General features: G+C 40.5%; 1 protein-coding gene across 4 annotated transcripts in view; it reads left to right on the forward strand.

Annotated features, from left to right (window-relative positions):
- The window catches only part of dnajc17 (DnaJ (Hsp40) homolog, subfamily C, member 17), an 81,578-nt gene that overhangs the window by 28,602 nt on the left and 30,784 nt on the right, over positions 1 to 22,192 (forward strand). For all 4 annotated transcript variants that reach the window (XM_034195241.1, XM_034195242.1, XM_034195245.1 and 1 more), the window contains exons 8-10: positions 2,994 to 3,071; positions 10,594 to 10,674; positions 15,579 to 15,698. In XM_034195241.1, coding sequence (XP_034051132.1) covers positions 2,994 to 3,071; positions 10,594 to 10,674; positions 15,579 to 15,698 — 279 coding nt within the window. The remainder of the gene's footprint in view (positions 1 to 2,993; positions 3,072 to 10,593; positions 10,675 to 15,578; positions 15,699 to 22,192) is intronic.

Raw genomic sequence — 22,192 nt, forward strand, 5'->3', positions numbered from 1 at the left:
GCCTGGACCACTGTACTTTGTGCCATACTAGAAGTTGCACAATGTCTCTGAATGCTGGAACTCGCAACAGCTTCAGAAGACTGATTCCAAGTGCACAGTCTTGATTTTGACAACATACTTTGGTTTAGTTTTAGTTCATCTTGACTCTTGTAGTTTTAGTCAACTAAATCTCCTCTGGAGGACCACAGCAGGCAGTGATTATTTAACATTAACTATTTGTGTGTGTGTGTGTGTGTGTGTGTGTGTGTGTGTATATATATATATATATATATATATATATATACAGTAGTGTTCAGAATAATAGTAGTGCTATGTGACTAAAATGATTAATCCAGGTTTTGAGTATATTTCTTATTGTTACATGGTAAACAAGGTACCAGTAGATTCAGTAAATTCTCACAAATCCAATAAGACCAAGCATTCATGATATGCACACTCTTAAGGCTATGAAATTGGGCTGTATAAGTTTTCCCTTCTCCAATCAACTTTTTAATCAAACTACGTTGTTCTTCTGAACAATGTCTTAAACGTCCCATTTTCCTCAGACTTTCAAAGAGAAAAGCATGTTCAACAGGTGCTGGCTTCATCCTTAAATAGGGGACACCTGATTCACACCTGTTTGTTCCACAAAATTGACGAACTCACTGACTGAATGACACACTACTATTATTGTGAACACCCCCTTTTCTACTTGTTGTTTTTTTTTTGTTTTGTTTTTTTTTTTACTAATAGTCCAGTTTCATAGCCTTAAGAGTGTGCATATCATGAATGCTTGGTCTTGTTGGATTTGTGAGAATCTACTGAATCTACTGGTACCTTGTTTCCCATGTAACAATAAGAAATATGCTCAAAACCTGGATTAATCTTTTTAGTCACATAGCACTACTATTATTCTGAACACTACTGTGTGTGTGTGTGTGTGTGTGTGTGTGTGTGTGTGTGTGTGTGTGTGTGTGTGTGTGTGTGTGTGTGTGTGTGTGTGTGTGTGTGTGTGTGTGTGTGTGTGTGTGTGTGTGTGTATATATATGTATATATGTGTGTGTATATATATGTATATATGTGTGTGTATATATATGTATATATGTGTGTGTATATATATGTATATATGTGTGTGTATATATGTGTATATATGTGTGTGTATATATGTGTATATATATATGTGTGTGTATATATATATGTATGTGTATATATATACTCAACAAAAATATAAACGCAACACTTTTGGTTTTGCTCCCATTTTGTATGAGATTAACTCAACGATCTAAAACTTTTTCCACATACACAATATCACCATTTCCCTCAAATACTGTGCACAAACCAGTCTAAATCTGTGATAGTGAGCACTTCCCCTTTGCTGAGATAATCCATCCCACCTCACAGGTGTGCCATATCAAGATGCTGATTAGACACCATGATTAGTGCACAGGTGTGCCTTAGACTGCCCACAATAAAAGGCCACTCTGAAAGGTGCAGTTTTGTTTTATTGGGGGGGATACCAGTCAGTATCTGGTGTGACCACCATTTGCCTCATGCAGTGCAACACATCTCCTTCGCATCATCCGTGAAGAGAACACCTCTCCAACGTGCCAAACGGCAGCAAATGTGAGCATTTGCCCACTCAAATCGGTTACAACGACGAACTGGAGTCAGGTCGAGACCCCGATGAGGACGACGAGCATGCAGATGAGCTTCCCTGAGACAGTTTCTGACAGTTTGTGCAGAAATTCTTTGGTTATGCAAACCGATTGTTCCAGTAGCTGTCCGAGTGGATGGTCTAAGATGATCTTGGAGGTGAACATGCTGGATGTGGAGGTCCTGGGCTGGTGTAGTTACACGTGGTCTGCGGTTGTGAGGCTGGTTGGATGTACTGCCAAATTCTCTGAAACGCCTTTGGAGACGGCTTATGGTAGAGAAATGAACATTCAATACACGAGCAACAGTTCTGGTTGACATTCCTGCTGTCAGCATGCCAATTGCACGCTCCCTCAAATCTTGCGACATCTGTGGCATTGTGCTGTGTGATAAAACTGCACCTTTCAGAGTGGCCTTTTATTGTGGGCAGTCTAAGGCACACCTGTGCACTAATCATGGTGTCTAATCAGCATCTTGATATGGCACACCTGTGAGGTGGGATGGATTATCTCAGCAAAGGAGAAGTGCTCACTATCACAGATTTAGACTGGTTTGTGAACAATATTTGAGAGAAATGGTAATATTGTATATGTGGAAAAAGTTTTAGATCTTTGAGTTCATCTCATACAAAATGGGAGCAAAACCAAAAGTGTTGCGTTTATATTTTTATATGTGTATATGTATATATATGTATATGTATGTATATGTATATATATATATATATATATATATATATATATGTGTATATAAAGATGCTCTCATTCATGTTGAAACGAACACACTAAAACAAAATATTTAAATATAAAATGTTTTGTACAGATAAATTATTGCAAAAGCGGCTGAGGTCAAATGGGAGCAAACTTGAGTTTCATCTTGTTTGTCCGAGTGGTGTTGCTGTACTGCATCCACTGCAAATCAGTCAGTAACAACAGAGTCCAGTTTTATAAAAATCCTGCCTTTTCAAGGAGGGTTGTTGTCTTTTGTGCCCCCTACAGGGCAACAGGGCGGCGACCTGTTTCACATGGTTTTTAAAATCACTGGTATTTAGTTTAGATCATTGATTATACTCTCCCGATGCTTTCACTGTAATCGGAAGAATAAGTGCAGGTCACAACAACGAGACGTGTCTGTAGTTACCTCCGCCAAGAAGGTCATGTTTTCACCTTTGTTAATTTGTTTGCTAGTAGGATAACTCCAAACATATCAGATTTTAATGAAATTTTGTGAGCACATAGGTGATGGTTTGGGAAACGAATGATGCAATTTTTGAAGCGATCCACAGTATATTCTGCAACAGACATCCAGAAAAGAATTTTGAGCACAGAGCAACATTTAACTAAAAACATCTGTTTTCTTTCCAGGTGAGGTGGAAATGTAAAAAAGATGACGAAACAAACGGCGGTTACTCTCGAGACCTTCTTTTCAAACTTTTTCATAAGGTACGTGGTCATCAATAATATGTGTGTCAAGACAATGATAATGGTGAAACATCTTAAAACGGTTTCAAACTACTTGAGTGTCATAATCAGGTTTAAAACTGTTCTTTCAAATATAAACTTGTTTAAAATTATTTTAACCCCATATCTTGGTTTGAGCTGGTTTTAAATGTCAGTCAACACATTTTAAAATGTATTAAAGTGCATTTAATCATGATTATAAACAAAGTGGTTCTACACCTGCAGTGAACTGGATTCAGACCAGTTCAATCTGAGGACCAGGCTTTGAATGATTAGTAAAATGAAAGCCATCTGTTTTTAGCTAAATAAGTCAAAATGGGCATTTTATGTGCTTTGACTCTCATGTATGGCTCTAGCGTTCATGGATGTTCCGTTTTCGTTCTTGTGTGTTTGTCCGTCTGTAGCCTGTAACTACATCAAGACTGTTGCAAACCATTACCAGTGGGTGTGAGAGGTTATGGTGTTTACTCCTATATCCAAGGATGGGACTCGGGTGGGGGTGTGTGATGTGAAAAGTTTTGGTTTGATTTTTAACAAACTTGGTGGGATGATTGAGAGTCGGGCCACAGTATGTCCTCAAGTTAATATTGTGGTATAATTTGAAACACGACCAGTAATTGTATGTATTGCAGCATGTTGTTATTTTTTTATTTTAATTTGTAAGTGCTTATGAAGTTGTAAAGCTGTTGCATGAGAATCGCAAACTCTGTACTCTTAACTGTAGAACTACTGCGTATTACACATAGTACAGAAGGATCATCAGAACGTGTGTGCAAAACTGCAATAAATACAAAAAAATACAGAATCTTTTCTTAAGTGATCTTAGTCTTTGAAAAACACTTTCATGAAATATAAGAATCAAACTGCACAAAGTCTGGGGGCGGGGCTGACTGACTGACTGGCGGTCTGTTTGTTTGTTTGTCTTGATTTTCCGAGCTAGCTTGTTTTTTTTTCTTCCGTCTCTACTCAACGGTTTATCTGATGATTGTGGTGGAAGCATTCTTTTGCTTTCCTCATACTCCGTGACCTGTTCTGATTTGATCTGTTGCGCAACAGTTTGCAAATTATTTTCTTGATAAATCTGAACCATGTCTGTACAACAGGCTGCAAAAGTTTTTTTTGCAAATAAAGCCTAAACTGATACTGACTGATACAGATACATCTGTCAGATACTGATACATACTGTTTATACCATCCACCCTGTTCACAGGCTGTGGTCACAGTTTTGACCCAGTGCTTTACTGTATTATCTGGAGAATAACTCACACCTGTTAAAAAAAATGCATCTAGAAGCGAAAAACCTAGATATAAGTCACACCTTTTTTTGTATTATCAGCTTTTTAATTTGGGATTTTTTTGTACATTGTTGGAGTGTACATTTTATTATTGGCATTTATTCTTTTATTTGTTTATTTCATTTAGTACTTTGATTCTTGTGAAAGGCCTGCATTAATAAATAGTAATAATAACAATATAATAATCATTATTTTTATCATTAACATGACCTATACAGTATGTCTCAAACACTAATATATCATTATCTCATCTTTCTGTCGACCACATGACCTGTGACCTTGAAAGGTCAAATTCAGGGTCATACAGTAACTGTTTAACCATTTTAAGATTGTATGTATTAAACATAATGGAAAGCTTGTTGCTAGTTGACGTTAAACAGTTTTGGACACAATTATTAGCATTACTCTTTTTTGTTATATATACACACACTAAATAATGAAACTATGAACTGTAATAAAATAACTGCCTTAACGATGGTTAATTGTAGTTATGATTGTCATGGTTTCATTTCGGTGTCCTGTTGTGTTTTTGTTTTGTTTTTTCCCCCACCCTCTCTGTCACTGGCCCAAAGCAGAGCAAGTTCCATAGTAACAAACCTGCCCCCAGTCCGGCCGTGTTTGAGGTCTGCATGACATCAACGCTGTACATGGTTTTATTCTCCCACGTAAAGGAGGCCCACTAAGTTTTGTTGCAGTGAACCCGCCGAGGGCCATGTTGAAGTGCCGTTTTAGAGCCACGCACACTGTTGTTTGTGGCCGCCTTTACCAGGTGATTAAGCTGTGCTGAGGGAAATGTGCTCTTCACATGCAACCCTGTACCACCTTTACCCTGGGATCATCACAGGGCCTGTTTGTGGGGCGCAGGTTGGCCCCAACAGAGGGTTAGACAGACCACCGGGAGGGGGGAATAAAAAAGGCGTGTTGGGACTCTGTTCTCTGCACGCACTTAATCTGCATTGTACTGCGCCACAAAGACGCCATCTGACTACAAACCAAGAAAACAGTGCTGTTTGTTTTTAATTTTTTTTTTTCTTTTAGCAATGGAAGAGAAAGAAGTCTGAGAGTCACTGTGTGAGACAGTGAATGGTAACACGGAGAAATATCAATCTGCATCCAATCCCGAATGTAAGAACACCACAGGCCATTTTGAAATCTGAAAATCCTGATTTCCTGCCAAACCTTTAATCAGGATTTTTGTCTGGTCAGCCAGTGATGAAGTGTTCTGTCCACTGTGACTCCAAACCAGACTGAATGTCTTTTGCGCTTTACAGTGATGCTACACATGTACGCATGCACTGTCATCGTGCTGCCATGCATGGTGCTCAAGTGCAGCCGAGGAGCAACTTTGACATTAAGGACCTTGCCCAAAGGCTTGTTGTGATATACCGTATTTCCTTGATTAATAGCCCGGGCGTTTATTTTTTTCAAAGTGTGTGCAGACCCGGCGCCTAAAACGAGGCAGGCTCGTATTCAAAGCAGGCTAGTATTAACAAAATGGAGCTTGCTTCCTGCTCTGTAATTTATAAGTTTCACATATATCCCTGGATGTGGCCAACCAAAAGCAACCACTTTGCATCTGTCATGTAGCATCTAGCTAGATTTACTCAGTATCTTAAAATCAGCTTACTTTTCCATATTACAGTAGTTTCGAACATTTGAAGCAAGATTCCTTCCTGGATGGTGATGATTTCTTCATCTGGAGTGGGTTCAGGATCTTTTCCTTCCTCCTCCAGCTGCTGCAGGTCAGTGATGAGGGCTTCATCAGTGCAGGTGATTCCTGATGATTCGAAGTTTTTGGATATGACTCTTTAGATCCTCATTGTCGGTTCAGATTGGGTCGGAATTTATACATGCGCACGCCACACACGAGCCCGCCACATGTGTGGGAAGGCACTTGTGTGGCGTGTATTATATATAATTGTTATATAATTTGTAACAGGTATGAGTTATACTCCAGAAAATATGGTAAAGCACTGGGTCAAAACTGTGACCACAGCCAGTGAGTGGTGTGAACGGTACAAAAAGTATGTAGTCAGTATCATTTTGGATACCAGTTTGTTTATAAAATAAACAAAACTGGTCCAGCCTGTTGTACAGACATGGTTCAGATTTATCAAGAGAATAATGTGCAAACTGTTGAGCAACAGATCAAATCAAAACAGGTCACGGAGTGTGAGGAAAGCAAAAAAAACACTTCCACCACAATCATCACATAAACCGTTGAGCGGAGACGTAAGAAAAAAAAAAACCCCACAAGCTAGCTCTGCAAATCAAGACCGACAGACAGACAAACAAACAGACCACCAGTCAGTCAGTCAGTCAGCCCCGCCCATGGACTTTGTGCAGTTTGATTCTTATATTTCATGAAAGTGTTTTTCAAAGACTAAGATCACTTAAAAAAAGATTTTGTATTTCTTTGTATTTATTGCAGTTTTGCACACACGTTCTGATGATCCTTCTGTACTATGTGAAATACGTGGTAGTTCTACAGTTAAGAGTACAGAGTATGCGATTCTCATGCCACAGCTTTGCAACTTCATAAGCACTTACAAAAAAATTTAACATGCTGCAATACATACAATTACTGGTCGTGCTTCAAATTATACCACAATATTAACTTTAGGACATACAATGTATGATTTTTTTTTTTTTTATAATTTGTTTGTATGTTACTGCTGCAAATAAGTATTTAAACACCTGTGAAAATCAATGTTAATATTTGGTACAGTAGCCTTTGTTTGCAATTACAGCGGTCAAATGTTTCCTGTAGTTTTTCACCAGGTTTGCACACACTGCAGCAGGGATTTTGGTCCACTCCTCCGTACAGATCTTCTCTAAATCTTTCAGGTTTGGGGTTTCAGCTCCCTCCAAAGATTTTCTATTGAGTTCAGGTCTGGAGACTGGCCAGGCCACTCCAGGACCTTGAAATGCTTCTTACGGAGCCCCTCCCTAGTTGCCCTGACTGTGTGTTTGGGGTCATTGTCATGCTGGAAGACCCAGCCATGACCCATCTTCAATGCTCTTACTGAGGGAAGGAGGTTGTTTGCCAAAATCTCGCAATACCTAACCCCATCCATCCTCCCTTCAATACGGTGCAGTCGTCCTGTCCCCTTTGCAGAAGAGCACCCCCAGAGTATGATGTTTCCACCCCCATGCTTCACAGTTGGGATGGTTTTCTTGGGGTTGTTCTCATCCTCTAAACATGGTAAGTGGAGTTGATTCCAAACAGCTCTATTCTGGTCTCATCTGACCACATGACCTTCTCCCATGCCTCCTCTGGATCATCCAGATGGTCACTGGTGCACTTCAAATGGGCCTGGACATGTGCTGGCTTGAGCAGGGGGACCTTGCTGCCCTGCAGGATTTTAAACCATGACAGCATCATGTGTTATTAATGTAATCTTTGTGACTGTGGTCCCAGCTCTCTTCAGGTCACTGACCAGGTCCTCCTGTGTAGTTCTGAGCTTTCTCAGAATCATCCTTACCCCACAAAGTGAGATCTTGCATGGAATCCCAGACCGAGGGAGATTGACAGTCATCTTGTGTTTCTTCCACTTTCTAATAATCATAACAGTTGTTGTCTTCTACCAAGCTGCTTGCCTGTTGTCCTGTAGTCCATCCCAGCCTTGTGCAGGTCTACAGTTCTGTCCCTGGTGTCCTTAGACAGCTCTTTGGTCTTGGCTATGGTGGACAGGTTGAAGTGTGATTGATTGACTATGTGAACAGGTGTCTTTTATACAGGTTACAAGTTCAAACAGATGCAATTAATACAGGTAAAGAGTGCAGAATAAGAGGGCTTCTTAAAGAAAAATTAACAGGTCTGTGAGAGCCAGAATTCTTGCTGGTTGGTAGGTGTTCAAATACTTATTTTCCTCACTGTAGATCTACTAACGTTGTGCTTCCATTGCTTCATCTAATGACAATAATTGGGCAGCATGGTGACTTAGTGGTTAGCACTGTTACCTCACAACAAGAAGGTCATGGGATCAATTCCCACCTGTGTCCTTTCTGTGTGGAGTTTAAATGTTCTCTCCGTGTTTGCGTGGGTTTCCTCCGGGTGCTCTGGTTTCCACCCACATTTAAAGACATGCAGGTTAGGTGAATTGGAAACTTTAAAATTGTCCAGGTCTCCCTTGTAAACAAGGTCTCAAATTCAATGGGACTAACCTGGTTAAATTAAAATTAATTCATTTTAAACTGTATGTACCTTGCTGGGTTTTTTTTTTTTTTTTCGGCATACGCAACAGCTTGCAGCTTCGTCTCAACGGTGTAAGAACTGTACTTCCTTTTTGTGACATCACTGGGAGAAGGAGTCAAATTACCGGTATATTCTCTGTCAGCACACACGCTCGAGCAGGAGGATGCCATTTGGACCCGTGACTGCTCACACGGTCAGTGAGCCAGATAGGGAAATCTGGCGGCTAACATGTGACTCAGCCTTTAAACAAGACCGGCGCTTATTTAAGGCAGGTGTTTGTTTTTTCCGGCAGAGTTTTTACTACCTAGCCATTAAATGAGGCAGGCCCATATTTAAGGTCAGGCGTTTAATCAAGGAAATATGGTGTGTGTATGTGTGTGTGTGTGTGTTTCTCACGTGTCTGGGTTTTTGGCTCAAAAGGTAATGTTTAAACACTCATCTGACATTTAGCTGGAGTAATGGACATCTCTGATCGTCCTCCCTTCAGTTCAATGGGGAGTTAAACTTCTGGTTACAAACTCACCATTTTAACCTTTCGACCATCGTTAGATCTGTTAAACTAGGTCACATCAGTGAAGAATTAACATATGATTTAAATACCATGGTTTTGTTTTATTACTTATGAATATTGTGTTTTACAGAGTGTAAGTCATGTTTTGTTTGTCTTTTGTTTTATTTTTTTACCGGTTTGAGAGGCCCTCCAATTTATACTCCTGTGCAACTTATATACACACACACACGCAAAAAGCAGTTTTAATAATAATAGTAATTATCATAACTACTCATAACTGACTTTCCTAGAAGTCCTAAGTGTTGGGACGTATACTCCGGGAAATACAGTATATTCAAAAGACAACTGCACTTTAAAATTAAATTATGCAATCACTCACTCATCTTCAACTTCTTACTCCAATTAAGGGTCCTGAGGGGCTGGAGCCTATCCCAGCAGTCATAGAGCCTCAGGTGGGGTTCATCCTGGACAGGACACCAGTCTGTCACAGAGCCACATATTGACAAACAAACACATTCACTCCCGCACGCACATCTACAGACAATTTAAAGTTTCCAATCCACCTAATCTGCATGTCTTTGGAAATTATGCAATTCAAAAATGATTGAATTTAATTTTTATGATGTCTCACTGCCCACCTACAGTACCTTCAATGCCCACCAGAGGATCACAACCCACACTTTGAGAATTCCTTTCACATCGCGTGTGTGAAAGTAAGTTTGGTTTGTGTACTTTGGCTGTGTAAAAGTCATACATCTTCATTAAAGGGGAGAAAAAAGTTAAGATATTTATTCTTTGTTTAAAAAAAAAAGAGGCCTTTTGAGAGTCTCTTCTGTCATTTTTGGCCTCCTCCACCATGCCCTTAGTAAGCATTAGCATTCCTGAACTTTCCCAGTCTGCAAGAATGTTTCATGGAGGTGGATTCTCAAAGGTCTTCTGCTCCCATGCCTCTGCTTAACGAGTGAGGGTCTCAGTTACAGGTAACACAAACCCTGACCAACCCACCGGGACCTTTTGTCTGTGAGCACACGGGCTCCGCTTTTACTTTGACCTGCTGTGCCCCAACCCTGGTGCTCTGGACAGGGGTCAGGGACAGACTGTGTGACAGGAAGCTGGATGAGAGGCTCAAAGAGCTGTGCTGCACAGTGAGCATCTAGAGCGAGCGTAATCAGATTACAGACCTGAAACCGGTTGGATGTCTTTCTCTGATGAGTCTGCTCAGGCTCTGAGGGATATTTTTGGTTAAGGGGTGAATAACCCTTGAAGGCTTGCTGAAGAGGTCAAGTGTAAACGTTGTTTTCGGCGTCGCTGCCCCAAATGTTAGCGACTCAGTTGAGTAACCATACAAATAGTGAACTTTTGTTCCAGACGTCTGCTGTCCTCAGAGCTGTTTTGAGTTTTTGAGTGGGCATATGCTTTGAATTTTCATGGTCATAAGTGTTCTGTGAAAGGAAATACTAATTTGAATGTTCTGCATCTCTCTTCTTCTTTCCTCTGTAGTATGGGGATGTTTTGAATGTGGTTGTACTGAGTACGAAGAAAGGAAGTGCACTGGTTGAATTTGCAACTGTGAGAGCAGCTGTAAGTACCGAACTCTCCGCCCGACGGTGTCCTCATTGTTTCTTTCATAATTTAAAAAAATCTCTTTCTGAAGCCCACATTTTGGGTCTTAGAGTGGTTGCCAGTGATGCTTCTTTCAGTCTTTCCGGCCCCAGTGCAGTCTGTGCAACCTGAACTGGTCTTATTGGTAGGGATTAGTGGTACTGATAGGAGCTGGAGGATTAGAGAAACCACCTCATTGTTCTCCATTGTCTGGATCCTCAGGGCCTTTGTTGTCTTCTAGTTTCCCCTTGTGTGGTTCCAGCGGTGGATGAAGCAGGGTGGCAGCTGATACGCTGACTTGCAACAGTCCAGTCTTTGCACAGACCCTGGTCCTGCATGTTGCTGCTCTCACTACACACAGAAATGGATGGCAACTGCAGAGACAGACAACTGGTGCATCCCCACCTCTCGAAAGTATCATCTTATGTTCTCCACCCACTAGGGTCCTCGACACTGAGGCCCCTGCACGCTGCATTGTGACCAGAGAAATTTGCCTCACAGCCTAAATGTCAAAACTAACATTCCGCCTCTTCTGGGTTTCACTGGGGAACCGTTTGTTTGACACAACGTCGCTCCAGCAGGATGCAAGGATCCTCCAGAGAGACTCAGTGCACTGAGACCAACTGGTTCGTGTCAATGCCTCGCAACCAGGCAGTAAGACAGGAAGCACCAGAACCCTAAAGACTTGGACCTTCATTTGAAAGCTGATCTTTTCCCAATATACAAGTGCAATATGTGATTGTTTGTGATTGAATTGGTGTGTGTGTGTGTGTGTGTGTGTGTGTGTGTGTGTGTGTGTGTGTGTGTGTGTGTGTGTGTGTGTGTGTGTGTGTGTGAGAGTTTCTGCTACCCGTTTAAGTCTTCACACCGCCTTCTTACCACCCCGTGGATGTTCCTCTAGATCTACCCTGCTGTGCAGTTTCCCCCCCTTCCTTCCGCAGAACATGACTGCTAATCCTCTGGGATCTGGGCACAGATTCTGTGGTCCTTTCTTACCCATTTCCAGGTTCCAGTCTTACTCAGAGAATTTTGCCATTTACAATCCACCTTTGTCTGTGGATACATATGTTTTTCACATGGACCATACCAGCTGTGCCCAGGAGCACATCCGTGTGCTGAGACTCAATGCATCGTGATTATTATTTGCATTTCCACTCATTAAAAAAATGTTATGGTACCATGAAAAGGTTATTTTGCCCTCTATTTCAGTAATTATTTTTCTTTTTCTTTTTTCCTGTTTAATATTTAGCTGTCTGACGTTTCACACAAAGTTTATTGCAGGTAATAATTTTGTTTTTTTTAATATTTGCACTGACATCACCTCCCCACAGACTGAACAGAGAGCTCAGAAAGATGGCTGAGGATGTACTGATGCCTTTCTTACATGACGCACAGTCTTTGATCCAGTGACCCTGCCCTGCTTTCAGAAGAATTTAAACATGACTTCCTCCAAACCAACATCTAAAGTTGCCCTTGTCAAGACAAACAGCAGCAATGCGCTGGTCAGTTTTCAGTGGCTGCACAGAAAGTTGATCCTCCTACCTGGATGTTGGAGGGAGGTCAGCTGTGAACTGCCAGATTGCACTTATGCTGTGTTTACACATAACGACGACAAGTCACAAATGGCACGAAGTATACATTCTTGGCCGCTGATCATAAATGTTATGATTAGAGGCAGAGGCGTCAGGTGTCCATAGGAACTGCTACAACCTGTTACCATGCATTACGATTAATGGCACGTGTTGCTGGCGAATTATCAGGAACCATTACGCACGGTCAAGGATAATGCTGCGCGGCAGTAGCGTGCAGCAGTAGTGCTGTCATGTTGTGAAAGAGGTGAATTGTCTGTACACACACCCATATTCATCCTACCATCAGCTGCTGAACAATTCAGATCGCTCCAGTTTGCTCCTTAAAATCTAGATGAATCCACGGCAGAATAACTTTGACTGCATGCTTAATTGGGCTCTGTGCCATGGAGTGGCGCAGAGAGGAGGAGGAGACTGAGAGATCCAGATGTATGGCTGCACACGGCTCTCGTCAGGCGCAGCAGCAGGTGGAACACCTGCAGGGTTAGGGTTAGCCTAACCCTGACTTGGCATCACTGTCCTCCTTCAGCATACTGCAGCAATGAAGCTGAATGCGATGCAGCAGGGTTTAATTGTGCGCACATCAGAGAAGAACGCTGTCACGCTCTATTATCACCACTAATCAAGACGGATCAACACGCTCAGTTGCGACATCCATAACACAAGGCAAAATGAGGGTGGTGTGTTACATTCGTGGAAGATTTTTTTTGACAGCCAAAAATATGCTCCATGAAAATCACGAATATCACGTACCAACACACACTATTAAGAAACCTATTCAGATGCGTTAAGTCACGTTAAGAATGTCAGGAATGTGCCAAGAATGATGCAAATATGACGATCATAACGCATCCTGCCTATGTATAAATGCAGAATAAGATCACAAAGGTTTTGTAGGCAGATAAATCTGTCAGGATGTGAATGGAACTTCTTCAAGTGGGCGGAGATGCTGTTGTCCTGTTGGTGCAAGCAATTGTTTCTTCCATCTGGGAGACAGGTGTCCAGCAGACTGGAAGGAAGAAGAAAGGCCTTGTTGTCCCTCTCTGAAATGAATGATTGCCCGGACTACAACGACTGCAGGCGTATCCCCCCCCAAATAAAATTACGACATGCAGAGTTTCTGTATCAAACCAAATCACCAGCTGATTGTATCTCGACACTCTGATCTGTCTCCAAATATCTACTATATTTTCCACAGTACAAGTCGCCCATTTGTAACTAGTTTGAGAGGTCCTGCGACTTATACTCCAGTGCGAATTGTATACCAAAAATACTAACCCCTATTTACAATGCATCTGGAAAGTATTCACAGCGCTTCACTTTTTCCACTTATTACGGTACAGCCTTATTCCAAAATAAATTCATTTTCCCCCTCAAAATACCACTCAGCACCCCATAATGACAACATGAAAAAAGTTTTATTTTTTTATTTGTGCAAATTTATTAAAAATAAAAACTAAGAAATCATAAGGATTCACACCCTTTGTTCAATACTTTATTGATGCACTGTTGGCAGCAATTACAGCCTCAAGTCTTCTTGAATATGATGTCACACTCATGGTGCACCTATCTTTGGGCAGTTTTGTCCATTCCTCTTTGCAGCACCTCTCAAGTTTCATCAGGTTGGATGGGGAGCATCGGTGCACAGCCACTTTCAGATCTCTCCAGAGATGTTCAATCAGATTCAGGTCTGGGCTCTGGCTGGGCCACTCAAGGACATTCACAAAGTTGCCCTGAAGCCACTCCTTTGATATCTTGGCTGTGTGTTTAGGGTCAGTGTCCTGCTGAAAGATGAACCGTTGCCCCAGTCTGAGGTCAAGAGCGCTCTGGAGCAGGTTTTCATCCAGGATGTCTCTGCACATTGCTGCATTCATCTTTCCCTCAATCCTGACTAGTCTCCTAGTTCCTGCTGCTGAAAGGCATCCCCACAGCATGAAGCTGCCACCACCATGCTTCACTGTAGGGATGGTTCCTGGTTTCCTCCAAACATGATGCCTGGTATTCACACCAAAGAGTTCAGTCTTTGTCTCATCAGACCAGAGAATTTTGTTTCTCATGGTCTGAGAGGCCGTCAGTTGCCTTTTGACTCCAGGTGGGCTGCCATGTGCCTTTTACTAGAGTGGCTTCCGTCTGGCCACTCTACCATACAACCTGATTGTTGGATTGCTGCAGAGATGGTTGTCCTTCTGGAAGGTTCTCCTCTCTCCACAGAGGAATGCTGGAGCTCTGACAGAGTGACCATCGGGTTCTTGGTCACCTCCCTGACTAAGGCCCTTCTCCTGATTGCTCAGTTTAGACAGCTATTCTATTCTATTTTGTTCTATACTTTCCGGTTGCACTGTACATATGTTTTTCCCAGGAATCAAAGCACTAAACATAAAATAAACTCCAACAATAAAAGAAAACGTGCCAGTAATAAAAAGCACATCACAACAATACTCAAAATCCCAAATTAAAGAGTTGATAATACAGAAAAAGGCATTTACTCTTTTATTACTAGTTACTTTATTTTGTTCAGTACTTTGATTCCTAGTAAAGTCCTGTAGAAATAGTCATCATAATTACTATTAGTAACCGATATGATTTATTATTAAATCCCACCGGAGTTTAAGATGCGGGAGCTTCTAGGCCCAATTTCATAAAGCGGTCTAATCTTTTAGTCTAATAATCTTACTTAGTCGACTAAGGTTAGTTGCCCAACATTATCTGTCTAATATCCATTTCACATCAACGGCTGAACATGTAGATTAGCCGTTTTACATTAGTCAACGATTTTCCACGGCCATATTGGCCTTGTGGGTGTTGTTACCAAGAAACTCCTCCAGTACACGACAGTTTTGATCCGTCTGCTACAAACATGGCTGAGTCCACCACAGCAGAGGAGAAGTGCTCCAATGGTAAACATCTCCAATGGATTATTCCGGTCCCGGAACGCCCGCTCCTGCTGCAAGTCTCTCCTTCCTTCCTCCTCCATCAAGTAATGGTACATGACAGTTGCCTATTTTGAGGTAAGACACTGAAGTTTTGTCAACTAAAATAAGATTAGCCTCCTCTGTACCAGGCTAAAACCTTGAGTCAGGTAATGCAAAACTTTAAGCGACTAAGTGCTTTGTGCAATGACTAACGTCAAAAAATGAGTCAACTAAGGGAGTTTGGTCCACTAAACTCGAGATTAGACTGCTTTATGAAACTGGGCCCTAAACTAGTGTATTTATTGTCTCCTCCTTGCAGAATACTGGTAGATAAGCCGTCAGCGGATTCTTTTTTTTTTTTTTTTTTTTTTTTTGTCTGCAGGAGCTGGCTGTTAAGCATGAACATGGCCTGAGTGAAAACCCCTTGAAGATTTTGTGGATTGAAGGACAACCAGAGGTTGTTGTTCCAGTGTCTCAGCCCGGACACTGCATGTCTTCACAGGTAAGAGTCCAACCTGAAAATGCCCGTTGACTGTTACTGCTGGTCGTATCAAACAAATCAGCATAATTTGCTTTATTCCCTAAACTCTCTCACACAAAGTCACATGTAGTACTTTGACATTTTATTTTCATGTCACTGCCGCCAATGTTGCCGGAGGACCTGCCTCACAGAAAACATTATGTTTAATTAATTTGCACCCAAATCCTCTGGTCCGCCCCCTCATTAACAGGTTTATCCCCGGAATTCTCCGTTCCATATAATGATCCTAGAAGGGTAGTAGCTTAGTGGCACTCTGTCCTGGGACTGCCAAGTGTATCCCTGTTTTGTGTGTAAATGGAACTTTATGATGTCTCTGGGTTAGTCTCAACCTTGGATCAATTATCTTCAGTCTCGACTGTAGACTTCCAAGAGTCTCTCACAGTTGGCTTTACAGAAAGCGTTGACAGCAGGTGAGACATGATGCCGAAGCAGACTGCTTCGAATAGAATAGAATGCCTTTTATTGTCATTATACAGTGTACAATGAGATTAAAAACCAACTCCAAAATCAGTGCAGGCAAGTAAGAAAGAAAAGCAGCAATATCAAATAATAAGCATCAAAAAATATATATATATATGATGTAAACATTAGAAGGTAAGGTGCACGGTCTTGGATGGTATGTACATTGCAGAATAAGTATGTTATTATATACATTGTTAAAAATTATAAATATTGCACATTATGGGATGGAATGTTGCACATTATCGTCGGTGCATGCGGGAATTCAGGATGGTTACCGCTTTGGGAAAGAAACTGTTTTTGAGTCTGTTTGTTCTGGTCTTAATACACCTGTTATACATACACATACTAAACAGGACTCTTCACTATATCATAATAAAAGTGGGAAACAAAACCTCAGCAGGTTCCTGAGGGCTGTGATATACATGTGGAGTTAGACTGTACAGAGATAATTTAAAGAACACAGAATCTCATCAGTGCACTTCAATTATCATGCACCAAATTGATATATATGCGTGTGGGGGGGAGTTTGTTTTTTTGTTTTTTGTTTTTCTCACCAAAATGGGTGCTGCACTCACTGCAATTTATTGTCTGGGGTAACCTCAGATTGCATCTCAGAGCTTCTACAATTCAGAGATTTTCTGGTAGTAGTGGTAGTAATTTGGGTTTATATATATATATATATATATATATATATATATATATATATATATATATATATATATATATATATATATATATATATATATATATATATATATATGAGTATATATATATATATATATATATATATATATATATATATATATATATACAACCCCTGGCAAAAATTATGGAATCACTGGCCTCGGAGGATGTTCATTCAGTTGTTTAATTTTGTAGAAAAAAAAAAAAGCAGATCACAGACATGACACAAAACTAAAGTAATTTCAAATGGCAACTTTCTGGCTTGAAGAAACACTATAACAAATCAAGAAAAAAAGATTGTGGCAGTCAGTAACGGTTACTTTTTTTTAGACCAAGCAGAGGAAAAAAATATGGAATCACTCAATTCTGAGGAAAAAATTATGGAATCACCCTGTAAATTTTCATCCCCCAAACTAACACCTGCATCAAATCAGATCTGCTCGTTGACATTGACCCTATGCCATGACATTGACCCTATGTGTCTTTTTGCAAGGAATGTTTTCGCAGTTTTTGCTCTATGGCAAGATGCATTATCATCTTGAAAAATGATTTCATCATCCCTAAACATCCTTCAATTGTCCAAAATATCAACATAAACTTGTGCATTTAGTGATGATGCAATGACAGCCATCTCCCCAGTGTCTTTACCTGACATGCAGCCCCATATCATCAATGACTGTGGAAATTTACATGTTCTCTTCAGGCAGTCATCTTTATAAATCTCATTGGAACGGCACCAAACAAAAGTTCCAGCATCATCACCTTGCCCAATGCAGATTCGAGATTCATCACTGAATATGACTTTCATCCAGTCATCCACAGTCCACGATTGCTTTTCCTTAGCCCATTGTAACCTTGTTTTTTTCTGTTTAGTTGTTAATGATGGCTTTCGTTTAGCTTTTCTGTATGTAAATCCCATTGCCTTTAGGCGGTTTCTTACAGTTCGGTCACAGACGTTGACTCCAGTTTCCTCCCATTCGTTCCTCATTTGTTTTGTTGTGCATTTTCGATTTTTGAGACATATTGCTTTAAGTTTTCTGTCTTGACGCTTTCATGTCTTCCTTGGTCTACCAGTATGTTTGCCTTTAACAACCTTCCCATGTTGTTTGTATTTGGTCCAGAGTTTAGACACAGCTGACTGTGAACAACCAACATCTTTTGCAACATTGCGTGATGATTTACCCTCTTTTAAGAGTTTGATAATCCTCTCCTTTGTTTCAACTGACATCTCTCATGTTGGAGCCATGATTCATGTCAGTCCACTTGGTGCAACAGCTCTCCAAGGTGTGATCACTCCTTTTTAGATGCAGACTAACGAGCAGATCTGATTTGATGCAGGTGTTAGTTTGGGGGATGAAAATTTACAGGGTGATTCCATAATTTTTTCCTCAGAATTGAGTGATTCCATATTTTGTTTCCTCTGCTTTGTCTAAAAAAGTAACCGTTACTGACTGCCACAATCTTTTTTTCTTGATTTTTTTTTTATAGTGTTTCTTAAAGCCAGAAAGTTGCCATTTGAAATGACTTTAGTTTTGTGTCATGTCTGTGATCTGCTTTTTTTTTTCTACAAAATTAAACAACTGAATGAACATCCTCCGAGGCCAGTGATTCCATAATTTTTGCCAGGGGTTGTATATAAAATTGGATTGGTGCTAGTGTGGTCTACGGTGCAATGGCAAGGCGCTAACATTGCACCTAATGTTAGCATGAGCTTAATGCAGCTGGATTCGTAATGTGTGACCTGAGCAAGGGGAGCACCTTAAAGCAGGGATTCACAGTGGGTTTAATCCTTCACCTGTCTTATAGCTCGATGCTAATAGGCTAATGTTAGTACCAGAGGTGGGACAAAGTCACCTGCAAGTCACTCTCAAGTCATGAATCTGCAAGTCTCAAGTCATAATGACTTGAGCTTGCACTTGTTTGCAAGCTCACTTATGACTTGACTTGAGACTTGCAGATTGATGACTTGAGAATGACTTGACAATGACTTTGTTCCACTTCTGGTTAGCACTAATACTAGCTAATATCATATAACATAAGGCTAAAAGGCTATTCTGTGCGCAAAACCATGTTAGCATCGTATAATGGAATGCTAAAGGGCAAGCATTAGCATGAAAACTTGCTAGCATCATTTAACACGACGCTGACAGCCTAGTGTTAACATGAAAACTCTAGCATTATATAATGTGATGGTAACGGGCTTGTGTTAACATGAAAACTCACTAGCATCATATGACGTGGTGCTAATGGGCTATCATTAGCATGAAAACTCCCTAGCATCGTATAGCACCATACTAATGGGCTAGCATTACTATGAAAACTCACTAGTATTGTATAACGCGATGCTAATGAGGTAATGTTATTATGAAAACTTGCTGGCATAATATCACGCAATGTTAACCAGTTAACATTATCATGAAAACTTACTAGTATCCTATAAATGCATTGCTAATGGGCTAATGTTGACACGAGCACTCACTCACGTTAACAATGTGATGGTGTCACATTTATAATGTGCTTTTAAAAAACCTGAGCTATGATTTTGCATTAAAAACCCTCATTTGGAGATGGCACAGAATCAGATTTTGAGATTAAGATTTTAGGAATGCTGAAAATCAGGGTTCTTTTTTCCGCTCTCTTTTAAACTTATTCCACTCCCACTTCTTTTTTTTTTTTTTCTTTTTTTTACCTTTATATGATTATATTTTGCCTGTTGTGATTTAGAATCACAGTAGTCAGAATTCTTTTTTTTTTCTCCTAATTGATTTTCCATGCCTCATACCTGGTCCTCTCTTGCCTGCACACATGCAGACGCCACAGGCACAGCAGCCATTTTCCTGTTCAGGGATAATCTCATTTCAGCCATATCCGCTGAGAGTAACAAAGCTTTTCTTTATCATTAAGTTAGCATGAAGTCATACGTTATATAATTCTTCTGCGCTAGCTCCTTCACCTGTGGTCTCAAAGGCTTTGGCGGAGGCCACGCGGATCCAGTCCACCGTTCTTGCGGCAACACGGCTTTGCAGTACAGATGCTTCACTCTGATTTATTTTCTGCACCTGTGAATAAAAATTCACTGGAGTCATTTTCATGCTAGACTTCTGTGAGAAAGCTTCTCTCCCAATGACATCTGTGCAAATACTTGTAATGTTGATCCACATCTGCTGAGAGGGCGCATGAGGACATCCGAGAGTCAGACTGCTACAATCTAGGACTTTACAGTTTCTAGAAAAAAAGTGTTGTTAATGACCTCAAATTTAACAAAAAATAATCCAGGCTTCTCTTTGTTAAAATTTCTAAACTTATGGTGTAAATCTCTATAAAATCTCTGGCTGCTCCCGTGTTTGTTCCAGGTCGCCACTGCAGATCCTGCATGGAGATTTGGCACAAGTTTTACACTGGATGTACGACTTTTCCAGTGTGTCCTACCTGGACAATAGTCCACACATGAAATAGACATATGCAGGGATGAAAAATCTCTGCTTTTTGGTGAATTTCTGCTTTTTTGCCAGTCGCCTGGGTCATTTTTGAGATCATTGTTGTCCTGCATTAACTGTTCAGTGCTGAATTTAGTGTTTTTTTTTTGTTGTCATTTTTTTACATCAGGCACCTTGTTGGGCAACTAAGGGGTTCTCAGGATTATAATATTGAGCCATTTGGCGGCAGGAATTCTTGTTCCCTTTTACATGATTGATGACTGTCTACGTTTGTGATAAAGGTGGGTTATACTGGTCCATTAACAATCGTTAATTTGTTTGTTTTTTTTTCGATATGCAAATGGCCATCTAAATTTGGTGGTAATATGAGATAACATTGTTTGTATAGTAGTGTTGATCTGGTGTTTAACATGCTAACTGACTTGCTTACTGTTAACTTCTAGTTCAAGTTAACATGCTTATTAAGCTAGCACGCCTTCTCAGTTATATTGATACCTGTACAAACCGAGTCAGTCAGGCAAATTGTGAACTGAGGGTACATGCAGGCAAATGAATGCATAACACAAACTGTAAGCAGAAAATCTATGAAAACATTGGAAAGTCATGTCACTAGCAGTAAACATTGTAAAGTTATTGAAACCAGACGGACGAGCTACATGGTTCTAGGAAGTCCTCCATAGTATCTTATGGTGTCCATCTGCTTTTCAAAGATGTAAAGACGAGACCAGTGGGGGCCAAACCGATCGTGTCTGTAGACTACAGGTTGAAAAATTTAGAAGTAAGTACATTGAAGTATGTTTATGTAGTACAGGTGAAGTAAAGTGGTTGTGCACGACTTTACAGATATTTCTGTTGCTTCTGGCAGTTTCTGTTACTTTATGTTGAGAAGAATGCTACTAGAGGAGTGATTTTTTTTTTTTTTTTTTTTTTTTGAATAAGGAAAATTTGATTTTTTTTTTTTTTCCCCCTCACCAAAATGGGTGCTGCACTCACTGCAGTTTATTGTCTGGGGTAACCTCAGATTGCATCTCAGAGCTTCTAGAATTCAAAGATTTTCTGGTGGTAGTGGTCGTAATTTTGGGTTTCAGCTTTGTTCATTTTTCACTACTTTCATCCCTGCATATGCCAAAGACGAACAGAACTGAATACATAAGTACGGGGACCTATTTTGGACACTGCGACTGAATCACTGCACTTATGGTCAGTCTTCTTTCAAAGGCAAAGCAGATGGATCTGTAGCATCGGGGTTAAACTACCAACTCATAGACTGGAGTTTGATTCCAGGTGAGGCTGTCTGTGTCCTTGAAGAAGACTCTTAATCTGCATCATCTCAGTCCACTCAGATGTAAATGTGTACTGGCCTTGACTGGAGAAGTAACCTGCATTGGACTGGTGCTACACGCTATGGAATCTGGAGATAAGCACCAGTGGCTCCCAGAACCTATATAGGACTTTCTCTTAAAAACATAATTAAAAAAAAAAAGTCAGGGACAGATACATTAACATTTCCAAATTTGTGAATATGTCCTGAACTTCATTCTCATCGATCATTAAGAAATAGAAACTGTGGTGCTGTACAGTAAATCTGCTGGGAGTCGGGAGTGATTGTCCAAGAGGGAGGCGAGTGAGAGTAGCCACCAAGACACCCAGACACATCCTGAAGGAGTTACAGGCTTCTGTGGCTGCAACTGGAGAAATTTGAGTGAACTTTCTGTCTGTTGCGTCACCAGTTATCCAGCGTCGACGTGGAGTGAAGCTGATTTTCTTACAAGAAAAAAGGTTTATGTCTGTGTTCAGACTTCTGGAAAACAGAAGTTCACACCTTCCCTTTTAAGAAGATCATTTCCTGAAGCTGAAGTCTTTTTTTTTTTT

The sequence above is a fragment of the Thalassophryne amazonica genome, chromosome 19 (genome assembly GCF_902500255.1).
Source record: "Thalassophryne amazonica chromosome 19, fThaAma1.1, whole genome shotgun sequence".
In the NCBI taxonomy this organism is placed as follows: domain Eukaryota; kingdom Metazoa; phylum Chordata; class Actinopteri; order Batrachoidiformes; family Batrachoididae; genus Thalassophryne; species Thalassophryne amazonica.